General features: G+C 42.3%; 1 protein-coding gene across 1 annotated transcript in view; it reads left to right on the top strand.

Annotated features, from left to right (window-relative positions):
* The first annotated feature begins 3,707 nt into the window (after positions 1 to 3,707).
* FBXL5 (F-box and leucine rich repeat protein 5) overlaps positions 3,708 to 15,793 on the top strand; it is a 33,867-nt gene continuing 21,781 nt past the window's right edge. Inside the window, exons 1-2 of the mRNA XM_054291815.1 lie at positions 3,708 to 3,848; positions 15,257 to 15,472. Coding sequence (XP_054147790.1) covers positions 3,711 to 3,848; positions 15,257 to 15,472 — 354 coding nt within the window. The 5' untranslated portion in view covers positions 3,708 to 3,710. The remainder of the gene's footprint in view (positions 3,849 to 15,256; positions 15,473 to 15,793) is intronic.

The following is a 15,793-nucleotide window of genomic DNA, read 5'->3' on the forward strand; positions in this document are numbered from 1 at the left end:
TGAATACATAACTTTATTTTTGTGTGCTTATTTATGAAGTAGTGTCACACTTCTGTTGATGCACTGGTACTCAGCTGGTGGATTTTGCTGAGGGAAAAATCTGGCTAATCATTGAGTAAATTCCTGATGATGGATTTCTGCTATAAATGTGATGAAATATAGCCAATTGGTTGCTACCTGCAGCAGAGTCTTCAGGAAAGACTTACTTCAGATTTACTCAGAAATGGATGTGAAATGTTGTGCTTGATATGGCAGAGACATAGGAAATTATGTACTTTACTCCTGTTGCTTCTCTAATGCTTTTTATTCCTATTTCTCTTCCTAACCTCTCTATGTCCATGCAGATAGGGCACCAGAACAATAATAAAATGGTTTCAAGCCAATACTTTGGATTCAGGACTAGAGAGTGCAATAGCCATGGAAGTCACTGAACATTTTCTTTTATTATTGACTTTGCTGCAATCAAATTTTGCTCAGTAATTTCAGAATCTAACAGAAACCAGAATGTGATGTGATCTTCTATAGAGAAATGTGCAGAAATTGTCACTGATTTTTGCATCAAGGCTAGAAACTTTTGCTTAAAGTATACAGTATAAGTTAAGAAGTCACACAGATACTGAATGTTTCTCCAAGTGCACACCTGGTTAGGACACAGCACCTTGGGAAAGAAGATGTGGGTTCCTTAACAAATAGACAACCTGTCAAAACATCCCAGAGGAAGTGGATCCAAGAGTTGTTAGGATCCCCATTTCAGCTCCTCTCAAGCTTCCTTTCCCCACTGGCAATGTCTAGAAACACAACATCAGGCCAGGAGGGCCTCTGATCTGACTCAGCACAGCCATTTTAAATTTGTGTTCATATTTTTGTTCTGAATATTTCATATTTTGTTCTAAATATTCTAACAATTTCCAGGGTTCCAGAGTTGAGAGTAAAACCTTAGCTCTGGCCTGAACTTGTCTACTTCTAGCTTCCAGTCACTGAATCTCATGATTTCTTTTTCTGTTACGTTAATGAAGAATCCCTCCTCAGAATCATCTTTCCATGTATATTCTTGTCAAAAATTACCAAGTCAACCCTTAAACTACTCCATGAAAATTCAGTATTTTAATAATTTTATCAGGTAATTTTTCTTGTAGTATTGTAATTCACTGCCACAAACTGGCTGCCCATCTTGCCTCCTGAGGTCTGGCAATTCATGGTGGATGTAGATCACTGTTCCTTCCTCTCTATCCCTTCTCTCCTAGATGATGTTATTGCTCATGAAGAAAAGTCAGAAAATTGGCAGCATATCATCTCTGGAGATACTGTAGTTCACTGTGACAGTGGTCACAGGGGTTCTTGGATGAGGGAAGAGACGAGAATGTTGACCCCATGTTTCAGAAGGCTTGATTTATTATTTTACGATATATATAAATATATAATATATATACATTATAACTATACTAAAAAGAAATAGAAGGAAAGGTTTCCTCAGAAAGCTAGCTAAGCTAAGAATAGAATAGAAAAGAATGATAACAAAAGGCAGCTCTCTCGCACTCTGTCCGAGATAGCTCAGCCTTGATTGGCCATTAATTATAAACATCCAAGATGGGCCAATCAAAAATCCACCTGATGCATTCCACAGCAGCAGATAACCAGTGTTTACATTTTGTTTCTGAGGCCTCAGCTCCTCAGAAGGGAAAAAATCCTAAGAAAGGATTTTTAGTGAAAAGATGTCTGTGACAGTTCACAAACCCAAACAACCATGAAATGCAGCAAATGTTTACATTCTGAACCCCAGAAGACGAGGAACCAACATGTTCTCTCCTGTTATTTCTATCAGTTGGGAGTGGTAAGTTCCAGGAGTAGGAAGGTGTAACAGATGATAACGTTAATCCTCTGCCACTACTCAAGCATGAATTTCTGAATAACCTCAACTCTGTATGGCCACATGCTCTAGGCCTGGAAATAGGACCTCATATTCACAAACTCCTCTGTAAGCAATGAACTTCAAACATTGTTTCTTAAGGGTTTGTGTCTTCAGTGCATCAGTCACCTACAGCAGTAACACAAGGTCTCACCTGCTCCCTTGTCTGCCAGGGCACACTCTCTGTGAAAGTCATGCTCCAGCCCAAACCCAGAGCTCTGCTCACTTGCCAAGCAGTAAACACAGCTGTGTGCTGGCTAGCCAGCTGTGTAACACCTGTGCTTCGCCTTCCTTTCTTCCCTCCTGTGTAACTGCTTTCTTTTCCCACACCAAAGTTGTAAGAATTTAACCTTTCAAGGTTTGCACATATTTGCAAATATGGCTAAGTAGGTCAGTGTGTTCAAAAGTCCTTTGAGGTGGAAGGGATTCATGGAAAAGGAAATGCCTAGCTCTGCAATTGCTTAAGACCCATTTCCTTAGATAAAGAGATAAAAAGATTATTGTGCACAGCGTCAGCTAAGTAACACTCATGAGCTCTTCTGCTTAGTTCACTATTTACTGTTTTTACCAGCATTTTATTCCCAACATTAGTATGTTGAGAAATACCAGACTAAAAACTCACGTGACTTTGCTGAAAATATTTCAACACATTTACAATGAATTGCTTACACCTATGACCTCGCTAGCTCTAATACATTTAATATCTGCAACAAAGACCTTGTACAGTTTTCAGTCAGAAGGGCCTGCTGCATCTATTGTGTGTTTGACAAAGTATTTTGGTGACATTTACTGAGCATTGCCATGCTGGTCAACAGTTTTACAACACTACGTGTTGGTTGACAGTTACAGCTTTTGTCAAATGGATGTGCAATCTCAACTTGGGGCAGTGTTCCTGTTTACTTTGAAATGTTGCACAAGCAGATCACTATGGCAGGCAGGTGTTTCTGGTCCATTCGCCTCGGATGTTAAACAAACACACTTTACTTGTTTGGCACAAATGCTGCAAAGGGTTGGGTGCAGATTCCATGCTGCAGCGTACACAAATAGCTTTCCTAGGACCTTTCTTGGTGAGGTCACACCGCAAATCCTGTGTCCAGTTCTGTGTTCCTCAGTTCAGGAAGGGCACTGAGGTGCTGGAGCCCATCCAGAGCAGGGCAAGAGCACAAGCCCTGTGAGGAGCAGCTGGGGGAGCTGGGGGTGTTTAGCCTGGGGAGGCCAAGGGGGTCCTCACTGCTCTCTGCAAACACCTGGGAGGAGCTGTAGCAGGCGAGGGTCGGTCGTTTACCCCAGGCAAATAGCTATAGGGCAGGACAGCCTTCAACTGCTCCAGGGAAGGCTCTAGGATGGACATTAGCAAGAATTTCTTCACAGGAAGGGTGGTTAGACATCGGAATGGGCTGCCCAGGGAGGTGACTGAGTCACCAACCCCGGAGTAAGGAAAGGCGACGTGGCACTCAGTGCCATGGTCCAGCAGACAAGGTGCTCGGTCACGGGCTGGACTCCATGACCTCAGAGCTCTTTTCCAACCTAACTGATTCTGTAAATGTTTTTTACATCCGCAAGCCGCTACCTTGGCCTTGCCAAGGCATGGGATCTCCAGTCGGGCAGTACTGCAGCCCACTGGGACGAACCTAGGGCTGTGCTGCCGAGCAGGAGCACATCCCTCACAGGCAGCCGCCCGGCAGCAGCCGCCCAGGCCGAGGCACGCCCGGCTCTGCCGCTTCTGGCGGGAAGGGGCGGGGCCAGCGGCGCACGCGCGGGGCGGCGGGCGCGGTCACGCGGGGCGGGCGCACGCGCGGTGCGGATGCTCGCGCCGCCGTTCGCGCCGCCGTTCGCGGCGCGGCTCCATGGGGAGAACATGGCTCCCTTCCCCGAGGAGGTGGACGTGTTCTCCGCCCCGCACTGGCGCATGAAGCAGCTCGTCGGGCTCTATTGCGACAAGGTAACGGGCCGGGACGGCCCCCGCACCGCTGCCCCGGGGCGGGCGGGAGCGTTTGGGGAGTGCGCAGCTGTCAGCGCCCCGGCCCCGCCGGTAACTTCTGCCCTGCGCTGCCGCGGGGCTCCTGAGCCCCTCACGGGCTACCGGTGCCGCTCCCCGGCCGCGCAGGGCTGGGGCTGCCCTCGCTGCCCTGCCGGGAGCCGTGTCCCGCTGGGCCCGGCGCGGAGGGCGGCGGTGCCGCGCAGGGAGCGCCCCCCGGCTCGGCAGCCCGGCTGAGTCGCCCCGGGCCTGGCGCTCCCTGCGCGGGCAGCGCGGCCCGGCCGTGCTTGCCGTGCTTGCGCTCAGGCAGGGCACGGGACCGTGCCTGGGGTCTGTGCACAGCGTTCTGCTGGTCGGTGGTGTAAAGGTACCCTAGGTATGTGCTTTTATTTTTAATAGAAGTAATTTGGCTCGTGGACAAAGGTAATTTTTCTTCTTGCATCAGAGTAGTTAAGTAATCAAGGCTGGTGTGTCACCTGAAAGGCAAACTTCCCTGCAGCAGCTTTGAGTGTTGTGGGAGGGTTTTGGGCAGATACTTCACAGCCAGCACTCCTACTGCAAGAAGTTTTGCCTCCCATCTCCGGGCATAAATGGCTGTTTGGGAGAACCAGATTGGCCAGAGAGATTTACAGGAACGGTGAAGTTCCATGAGAGGCAGTTACAATGGCTTACTGCTGCCAGCAGCATGGGAGAGCTCATGCTTCCCGATTTCCTCATGGCACCTTGCGCTGCTCTGCGATTCACCACATCCTTTCGTGCGCCTCTTCCATTTGCTAACTGGTTAAAGAAAACCTACAGCTGTTTTTTGCAGGATTTGCTAACTGTGCAGGCTGACCACAGGGTCTGGGGGGAGGAGAAGGGGAGACCTCGTGTAGTTTCTTTCACTTTGCCTTTTAGTTGAGAGTACATTTGCAATTAACTTAATCTGCGGTGGCAGAAAAATTTGTGCTGTCGTAACAGAATGGATTTATTTGAATGGAAACAAACACCCCCACTGACTCCAGGTAGCTGTTTTAGTGTGTTGTTGGCAGAGCTGAACAGGTTTCATTTAAACATCCAGATCTTGCAGTCGCTTGGGTTTTGTTCCTAGAGAGGCATTTTTGTCACTTTTATTGAGCCTCCCACAAAGTTTTGACCAAATTTACCATGCCTGATAAAGCTTCTGGGGGAGCAATTACTGGTTTTCCTGACTATTGAAAAATTTTATTAAAACTATCCAGTTTGTAATGTTCATAGCCTTTCATTTTCTAACAGTTTTTATACAGGAATTTTCTTGCTCCCCTTTTCTTTTGAATAAGGGCAAACATGAAGGAATGGCACTTTTAAAAAAAGTGTTCAGGTTTACATCCTTTAACCCTGTTGCAGAACTTGGGGTGTGTGCCATGCCTGTGACTTTTTATAATGTCAGTTTTGCACCAGAAAAGCTCCCAGTATTTGCATTTCTTTCTTGTGTGATTGAGATGCTGCAATTAGGTAAGTCTGTAGTTCTACTTACATGTCAGTTGTAATCTCCAAAGCCATGCTCTTGGTAAGTTTAGTTTGACCTTGAGGGTTCTTTGATTTTGTGGGTTACGTGTTACCTGTGTTCATCAGGTTCCCTTTATGCTGTAATATAGTTGCTGCTAGTGTCTGAATGTAGTAAATTCCACCGAATGCTAGTGAGGGTGAAATGGGCTCGTCCATCTTTGCTTCTCAGGAGAACAATTACATTGTTTCTGATGGATAAAGTACGTAGGCACTTAAATGATCCTTTAGGACAGAGATACACAGTTTATTTTGTTCTCCCGGGACTTCATGTGAGACAGAACAGTAAACTGGACATTTAAGCTGTTTAGTGCTTTAGGAAAGTTATTCTATTTTTTTAGCTGTTGCTGGCAAAGATCTCCCTGTACCTTTGCTGCATTCCTAAATGACATTTTTACCTGTATTGTATACACTGCCCTGGACTTGGATAATGTGAGTAATTAGAATTGTGTTTAATAAGGAGATCCACACTGTTGCCAAATCTGTCTCCTACTCTGATGATGAGAAAATTCTTGAAGTGCTCTGAGGATGTCCCCCCTGTAGGCAGTGGAGTGCTACAGCAGGCAGTCTTTATAACTGAAATGCTTGTCCTGATGCCTGACGTCATCTTTGCTACAAATAGAGCAGATTCTGTTTTCCCATCTCTAGTGAACCGTTCTCCGTTTGCAGAAGGATCTTGTGTTGATCTGCAGTTGTAGCCCTGTCCTCCATCTTAGCTTAAGCAAACGGATTCATTCTCCTCCATCACGTGGGTCAGGCTCACTGTACCTCAGTGTACTTGTTGCTTTTGTCAGAACTAAGCTGCCATTCTCTAACAGTTTAAGCTATCTGACTGCTGCTGTTATGATTGCCTGCCTCTCTGGCTCCCATCAGTGCTTGAGGTGACTCAGGCTCCAGACTGGCAGAAAACATTTTTTTTTCTGAAGCAGGGTAGGTTTTCTGTTGATGTAGTGCTGCCAGCAAGCCCTGGTCAGATCGGTAGTGAGGCCAGTGGGAGGCAGGGAGTGGGACTGTGACAGGCAGCAGCTACATTGACTGAAGCTGCTGTGGAACCTCAGCCTGATTATGTCTGTGCTTGCCTGAAATCTTGTGCACCACGGGACAGCGCTGGTGTCGAGGAGAGCAGATTTGTTGTTCTGCAGTTCTTTTTTTAACAGCAGCGTACTTGCTTTGTGCTCCTCTAATCCCATACTTCTCTGAGGACTGATGTTCAAATTCCCTTTCATTTTTGTCATTAGGCTCCTGTCCTGTATGGAGCACTGTGCACTGGTCCAAGTCAGCATGCTGATGTCCAGTCTCTGTTGTCGCATTATGGTCTTGTGTTTTCTGCACTCGAGAATGTGCCACTTGTGTAATACCAGCTTTCCTAGCTCTGTCTGAAAGTATTGTGTCTGTCACAAATGAAACACAGATTTCAGCTGTTAATGAAAATCCCATTTTGGTTTGGCTGCAGACTGGTAGCTTGGGCTTGAGAGCACTGTTTGCAAGTGTTTGAGCTACCCTGTGAATTCCTGCAGGCTCAATTACTTTGCTGTAAGGCAAAACAATACCAAAAACCTTAGAGAGATCATGATCTGTAACATGTATCATTTTCCTTTTAGGTGGTTTGGTTATCTTATCAAAAGGAAGTCAGATTCTTTTTTCTAAACAAATCTGTGCTGGCCAATTATTACTTCTTATAGCTTCAAGATTGGGACTACTAAAGTGGCAGACTCTGGTCTATGTACAGACTGCGCTTAAATTTTGGCTAGGCCTTCCCCAGAAACAAGACACCATGTCTTCCAGTATAGGATTTCAAACTTCTGCTTGCTTGTGGAGTCACTGCAGCCAGAGCATGTTTTCAAATCTTTGTGGTACAGAATTGCCCAGCAAGTTTAGGATGCTTTAGGAGTAAATAAAATGGTTGCTCTCGTAAATGCTGTATTGAAGGTACTGGTGTTTGGTTGGTTGTTCTCACGTCCTTGTGTGTGCCTCTCCAAACTGGTGTGGATTCATCCTGTGGCTGAGTGGCTGTAATAACTGGGCTGCTGAAAGGGTTAATTGCTGATGATATCCTTCATGCTTGTCTGGCTGCTTGATGAGCAGCTAGTTCATTGGGGAACTGAAGTGAAAGGTGATTCAGGAAAACTGGCTCAGTAAGAGGTCAAACAAGCTCCAGAACCAGGTTGTCAGTATGGGAGGGAACAAGATGAACCATGGCAGGAGTGAGCAGCTGCTTTAACAGCTCAGCTTTATTGTGAAACCTTTGGGTGCTCGAGCAAAAGCATCTAAGGTCCTTCTTTTGTTTGCCTGACTCCAGTCTCCCGTGACCTCATCCTTCTACAAAAGACCTCTGCAGTTATTTCTCATGGTTCAGTAATTGCTGTGGCTAGTTCTTCCTGGAAATTTAGATCAATTTTGTCATATTCTGGTGACTTGAATGCATTGAACTTGCATAAATATTTAACTAGTATTTTTCTTTTCTAGCCTACACTTCTGACTCTTTGCTAAAATTAATTGCTGTAAATATTTTTCCTAGTTAATTTTTTCATGCAGATTTGAGCAAAGAAGACATTATTTTTTCTGTTGTCATCTGCCTTTCCTGTTAAATAGTTGACTTAAAAAATAATTTTTCTTCTCTTATAATCTCTGTTCTCTGTCCTCTTGAAGTCTAAATGCTTTGTTCAAGTTACCTGCACTTGCCTTTGGCTTCTGCTGAAGAGAATGAAATGTTTTCATATGTTAAATTAGTGATTTTCTTGTGTCACCTGTAGTATGATGAACCATTTAGAAGTGAAAAATACTCAGAATTGAGTGGATTTGGCATTGTAAAGCATTGGACAGGGCATTATATAAGCACATCAAGATCATACTTTTTCTGGCAGCCAAGGGGACTGAAATCTGAAAAATTCAACCAATTAACTTAGGACTTACTGTTTCAAAGTGAAATGGTTTTCCCTTGATGGCCTTGAGAGCAGAAAATGCATGTTCCAAGAAGATAAGTGTATCTGTGTTTCTAATAAAAAAGTTGGTAAAGCTTTTTCTCCTTTTGAAATCCCTTTTAGTACACTGCCATTCATTTTCCAGTGTTGCTTCAAATAAGTGTGTGTTTAGAAATTCACAGTTTTTGGTTATTCCCAGTTAATGTGCTGTAGCATTGAGCATCTGCCTTCACCTGTGTTTGGGAAGAAAGAGCTGCTTGAGGTGTTTAGTCCTGGTAAATCTGCAAACTTAGGCAGACTGTGCTTTCACTGCAGGCAAAAGATGGAAGGAAATTCCTTCATTGATAGAAGGAAATTAAATCTCCTCATTGGCATCCAGGGACAGAGGGGCAATTTGTTGTCTATGTCTATTTCATCAGGAGCTGTACCAGTTATCTTTCTTGAGGTTTTTCAGAGCTCTATAGCAATTTCACTTTTTTTCAGGACACTTCCAGCACTTGTTGCTACCTTCTCATTGTTTATTTAATTTTGTCTATCAAAAACACCTGTTTTTTCTTACTTAGCAGATTCTTTTATATCTTTTTTTGCCTGCCAGACATGGTAGCAGTTTTTTCTCCCAAGTAATTGCTTATGAACTATTTTTGCCCCAGCATTATATGAAAAAAGTTTTCTGTTCACCTTTCACATACTGCTCTGGTTTTTCATCCTCTCTCCCAGTCTGAACTGGAGAGCAGTAACAACCCACCTTTGTCCTTCTTGCAACAAGTTATTCTCTCCTGTTCTGTGTTACAAGAAAAAAAAAAAAGAAAGAAAGAAACTGATGTCTTCTAAAAATCCAGGGACTGAGGAACTGTAATTAGTGTGTATCAGTGTTAGTACAGGTTTTGTGCAGCTATCCTAGAATATGCTTTAACTGATTAAATACTGCAAGTTGTAATTGTTGAGACTTGGCTTTTTGCGTTTACAGTTAGTGCCCAAGATGGATTCAGCTGGGGTGGTGAATTTTTCCAGTGTTCACCTTTGTGTTAGGAACTTGGAGTCAGGCTGGTGCAGAGGTGCAAAGACATTTTGTGAGTTACTGCAGTGGGAGATTTCACTCCTGGGGCTTCAGGTATGACCTTGCAGAGGGCCAGAAGAGCAGGTCTTAGTAGGAACCTGTGTCCTTGAGGGTATAAACCAGGAAAGAAATCTTCCATGGCATGCAGAATAGTGTGACACAGGTAGATAAATAACAGCATAGTTGCAAGTGTTCATCATGATTTCATTCAAGGTCCTTGTAGCTCATATATTTAGTAGCTTTTTAATTGGTTTAAATTTTTTTTTTGTTTGTTTGTTTCTTCTCTACAGACCTGGTGATATCCTTTTTTCTTCCAGCCTTGGTAAGCTTCTGCCTGTGGAAATCACATGTGAAAGAGGCTTAGCTGATTTTATCAATGCATCTTGGGCTGTGCTTTCTACTGTGAACCCCAAGAGGATCTGACATTTGTAGCAATTGCATCACTGAAAATCTTGGTTGAGTAGTCCCATGTTGTAATTCATATCTCATTGTGAAATGCTCTTCATGATTCAAAACCTGATCTATTTGTTCATTAGACAAAATTGACTGTGGATATAGTACAAGACACTGATATGGAAGACACCACGAAAATGGAAATACAGGAGGTTTTTTCACTGTGCTGATGTTTGGCATTTATCAGCTTGATCTTAGCCTTTGAAAATAGAATATGAGGTTTCACCTTCCCTGTTGCCAGTGTTCTTTGAAAACAAAATAATTCTGTAATTCTGTGTGCCTGAATCTTCTGTGCTGTTTGTTGGTTGGTTTTGGTTTGTGGGGCTTTTTGTTTGTTTTGGGTTTTTTTATTTGAGTAGTTGGGATTTTTAAAAAGCAACTTCAAGACTTTAGTGATGCTACAGAACAGCTAGAAGATTACACAGAAGACTGGGTTGCATTGAGAAGACAACATCAGAAAAAAGGGCATATGAAAGCTTTGGATTTCTTGTTGAGTTCTGCCACGTTCTGTCCTTCCTGCTTAAATAATTGCTATTATTTTGGGTTGACCCATTGCCAAGAAAAGTGCCCAGGCTGGAAAACTGATTTCTCCCCTGGTTTAAGGCTTCATGCACATAAAGGAGTGTGGAGCAGTTTAGCTAATTCTCTTACTGTTTTACATAAAGAGCAAGCCAAGGAGAGGTAACACTGAGGACAGCCATTCTCTTGGCTTGGCTCCCTCAGCACCTGAGTTCTTCCTTGGGGACAATATCAACTGAACTTCTTGGGGGTTCCTAAGTAGGACATGGCTTGTGACTGGGTGTTGCCAGTGCTCCACCCCGGTGAAAAATGAACCCAGTAAAAGGCAGAGCTCCTCCCTGGATCAGTAACCAGAGGGATTCATCGTGCAGCTGCCTGATTGCCGGCACAACTTGTGGGAAGCAGCAGGAATGTGCAGTCAGGGGCAGGGCAGCTCCCTCGGTGTGTTTCCTGCTCCATGCCCACGCCCTCATTTCCAGCAGATTAACTATAACATGAAACCACATGCTCTTGCTGTTGACACAGGCACACCTCGTTATGGATTTTGTTCCTCCATTTTATTGTGCCTGGAATTGTGATAAATGCCTTTGCAGAGTCCAGGTTTGTCCTTTGAATTTTAGTGCTGCTGCATATGCAGAGTGCTAATATGTAAGAATGTAACAGTGAAAAGATACAGCTGGCTGGTAATGCCTGCTCCTTTTTTCTCCTGGTGCTGTTCTATTCTAAAAATCAGTTGGTTTCTTTCATAGAATGGTAGAATAGGATAATAGAGTATTCTGAGTTGGAAGGGACCCATCAGGATCACTGAGTCCAATTCCTGGCCTTGTGCAAGAATCCCAACCCCAAGAGTCACACCATGTGCCTGACAGTGTTGTCCAAAAGCTTCTTGAACTCTGCCAGGTTTGGTGTTGTGACCACTTCCTTGTGGAGCCTGTTCCAGTTCCCAGCCACCTTGTGGGTGAAAAACTTTCCTGATATTTATCTTGGTATCTCTTTTCTTTAAATCAGAAGGGTCTATCAGTTCCATAATGAAAAATATTTTATTATTTTTAAATTAGTTTTAAATCTAATCAGTTAACTAGTGGTAGAACTCTAGTCTACATTGATTATCAGGAATATTATATCTTTTATTTCATATCCTATGGCTGTCAGCTGATTGTCTTGATGTGGTTATACATAGAAAACAGAATATAGAGGAATGACCTCTCAAAAATGTAACTTGGGATGACACATGAAAAAGAACAACAATTGATCCAGAAGACCAGGAAGAAAAAATGCCTTCAATTTTTTAGCTTCCAGACTGAATTTTTAAGGCTAGTGGTTGTTCACAGTCCACATGCTTATAGGGAAAAATTTCATTTGAAATTGAGCAGCTTGTGAATTTATAGCCACATTAAACTTTTTAACCTCGAGAAATTCCAATTCCATTTTAAATTGGTGAAGTCTGTAGGGAGAGTGCAAAAATAAATTTTTTTGCTCCTATTCTCCTTCCTCAAATTTTTGTTGTTTTCCAGCTTGTAGTTGGGAATAGAGATACTTGTAACTGGGAATGTTAGCATGCAGCATAAACTTTGCTTATGGCTGTGCTAGTCTGATAGGAGCAGTGTACTTTTTCTTTATTCCTCTTTGCTGCTTTCTCCTTGTTGGTTCATAGTATGCTTGGAAGGAAGAGGCAAACGTTTTTCACTCCTTAAATGTATTTTTGGCATAGTTAGTAGGAAAAAACTGTTTCAGTTTACTCACTGTAAACTAACATTGCTGGAAAATTAATTTCCTTCTTCTAAGAAGACATTTTTTCATGTTGGCACATGTATAAAACACTTTCAGAAACCAAGTTAAATACTGTGTTTTGTTTGGTTATTTAATTAGCAGTTTTGAGCTTCCTTATATATTCACAACATTTTGGATAGACATGTCTATGTCTTCATCAGATAGAAAGTTTCACTTTTTTTTAATGAAAGCACTGAAGCCATGAGGGAGATGCAAGAGTTGAAGGTAGAATTATTTCAGTTGAGTGTTGTGAGCATGAAGCTCCATCTAAAGAGCAATTGCTGTTACTATTGCCAGGATTGGTATCTTGTTCTTAAGGCACAAAAATTAAACAGTGTGTTTTAGTAAGGAAAGATGAATGTTTGCTACAAGTCTGTACATTCACCTTGACCATGTTAATGGCTCTGTTATAGTCCAATAAGGTGGACACTCAACTAAAGCTGGCATATACTTGTCTGAGCTACAGAGATGTTTCAAGTATGGCTATGCTTTAATTGCATCATTTATTTTCTTTAAATAAAAGTTTAATAAATAAAGTAAATTTTAAAGCTCTTGGCTACTTCTAGACAATGCCTGTATCAGCCATAAGTCTCTGAAGTGTTTCAAACAGACATTGCAGTACAAAGGACTGAGTGTTGTTTGGATGGTTGCTCAGGCTGTTTGGGTTGTGAATAATTCTTAATTTCAGGAGCCACTGAAACTGTTGCTCTTGTGGTACTGCTCCTCAGTTATAGTTTGCATTCCAAACACAAAACCAGTTGTGCTGTAAGGTACAGCTGTTTAAATGTAATGTCTTCAGAAGCCCAGAAGGTTCCCAAGTTTCTTGAACACTGAGGGCTGTGGTTTAGTGCTGTGTATTTTAAGCCTGTTCAAGGTTCTCACATGTGCTGTGCTTTATATTTTTGATGAGTCAAAAAAAATCCATTATACAGTCCATTTCCTCTTCCTTGCCATTCTCTCTTTGAATTTGGGGGTGTGTGATTTTTCTACTTGCCCTGCTAAACTCCTGCACTAGTTTTCCTTGTTAGAGTTGGTGAAAAGTGGACCTTGGAATGGAGTAGCTGCTGTCTGTTAATAGTCTTGGTCCCCTGTCATGAGACTTCATCAATCCTGGTAATGAAATTACAGGTCTGACCAAGTGACTGTTGCTAGGCTACATGTCCTCTGAAGAGCCAGTTGTTCTCAGCTTTGGCTGACCTTTTTAATGCAGTGATTTCTGATTCAAGTATAGTTACTGAACTTCAATATCCTCTCCATAGGTCCTAATCTGTTGGATATCTGCTGGAAGCCTCAGTAGCAGAGGTGAATATACAAGTGCTTCATGCTACAGTGGCTTCTACAACAATCCATTTCTAATGGACGTTCTTAAATTCCATGCACAAAGAGATCATTTATTTATTCCTGATCTGTGGATGACAATAGGTAGATTCAACAGAACATTTTCAGTCTTGAAAAGGCTTTGAGTCAGGATGATGAGAAGATTCTAGTTTTTTATCAGAAACAATTTCATGATTTGTTTTTAAAGCCAACAGCAGAATACAGTAGATTTGTGGAAACTTCCTGTTACCCACTTCAGCAGTCTTGTTTACATTTTTTAAGTCAATCAAAATGCTAAGCATTTGGGAGCACATGGGATTCTTGGAAGGGAAAATGGTCTTTGGAGATTGCCTTCAGTCACTTTGTGGATCCTTATGGGTAGAATGAAATGTATCAACACTGTCCTTAATTAATCAAAGGAAATGGCACCTGAGAAACCCCAGTTAGTTATTGAGCTGTTACCCACAGGTGCTGGGAGGCGAGGAGCCTGCCCTGAGGAGTTGTTTCTGTGCCCTTTGCCTGTGCTGGCTCAGCCTTCTGCTTTTCAGTGCAGAAAGTCAAGCCCTCAGTTTCATGAGGTGCCACTGCTTCTAGGGCTGCATTCTCTGGGCCTTGTGGGGGATTGAAATGGCCTTTGAAGCCAAAATCTTTCCCCATTAGGAATACAGCACAACATATGCTCAAATCCTAACAGTGTGTTACAGACATCAGTTTTTTCTGACTTCTGTCAGTAATTGGTCTAAGGAGTATTGGGGAAAAAAAGAAAAGCTAAAAACCCCTCTTAAACCTCACTTGTGTTTTCTCTGACTTCTGGGGCTAAGTAACTTTCTCTTTCCATAGTGAGAGTCATTTTGCTCATATGTACAGCATGTAATGTACAGTATGCACAGCTGACTTGGAGTTGCATAAGGATTTGGCAGGTGTCCAGCATGTTTCAGTTGCATTTTGCTGGTGCCTGCCACGAAGTGGCGATGCAATGTCACAATGAGTAAGTACATTTAAGGGTTGTTAATGAAAAAAAGTTTTGCATATCTCACTTTGTAGTTGTTTTTGATGTAAGTAATATGTATGTTGCAGATTCTCATTTCTTGTAAAATTCATAGATTCCAGAGTCTTTGTAGGTAAGCCACTTTTGAATATTGTGGTAGCTTGTTTTCTGAATTGGAGTCTATTTTTAGAGTGCTTGGTCTTGTAGCCTACTACTGCTGTAGGCTATGATTCTTTCATCTGCACTTGGAATAAAGCATAAGAATGGAAAAGTCTCTGGTTTTCTATGTTCACTGAAGAAAAATGCAGTTTTTAAATGTATTATTGCTGATGGTAACTGTACACATGTAAAAATGGCACTACTGTATTACCTAGAATTTTGATCTCTCTTGATTTGTTGGGTTTTGCTCCATTGGGAACCTTCTCCAGCAGCTAATGTAGTTTGTATTCACTGGTAGGACTCAAAATTCCTTATGGGTAGTACATGCCTAAGGATGGGCTCAGGGGTCTGTAAATGGCTTTTTGGTATGGACAGAAATGTGCATTGGGAAAGGTCCTGTCACTGATCTTCTGGGCTGGGGAGATTGCATTGACTTCTGCCAGGAAATCTTTCTACATTGGTTTACCTCAGTGTTTCACAAGATTTAGTTTCTGTTGCTTAAATACAACTTTGATTTTAATGGCTTTGTTTTATGTTAAAAACTGAACATGTTTACATTTTATTAGTAAGGGGAGCAATGAATTCCTTGGAGCCGATTCCTATTCTAAGGATTTGAGTTTGACATGATTTTCATTATTTTTTTATGAACTTTTCTTTTTCCTAGCTTTCCAAGACCAACTTCTCCAACAACAATGATTTTCGGGCTCTGCTGCAATCCCTTTATGCTACATTCAAGGAATTTAAGATGCACGAGCAGATTGAAAATGAGTGTATCATTGGTTTGCTGCAGCAGCGCAGCCGGACCGTGTACAACGTGCACTCGGACAACAAACTCTCCGAGATGCTTAGCCTGTTTGAGAAAGGGCTAAAGAATGTCAAGGTGGGTAGGCTATGAGAGATTTGTGACCTGAGAAAAACATGCTGTGATTACATATGAGTTTGCCTTGGCTCTTCTTCATATTCTTTATGAATGAAACTAATGAGGAAGAAGAAACTTTTATTTCTAGTCTGAAACACAAATTCTTTTGCCATTCACCACAATTACTAAGTTTCTAGTAAAAAGTCTTTTCAGAGATATGTTTTGTGACAGACAGTCTTCACCATATAATTTGAGGTGTTTTGGAGAGATAGCAGGAAAGTTTCAAATATAAAGACTGTTTGACTAATTGTTCAGAAGTTCCTGGCTATAGAAATAATAGGG

The sequence above is a fragment of the Melozone crissalis genome, unplaced genomic scaffold, assembly GCF_028551555.1.
Source record: "Melozone crissalis strain CALT ecotype California unplaced genomic scaffold, PUWL_Pcris_2 ptg000006l_1, whole genome shotgun sequence".
Lineage (NCBI taxonomy): Eukaryota > Metazoa > Chordata > Aves > Passeriformes > Passerellidae > Melozone > Melozone crissalis.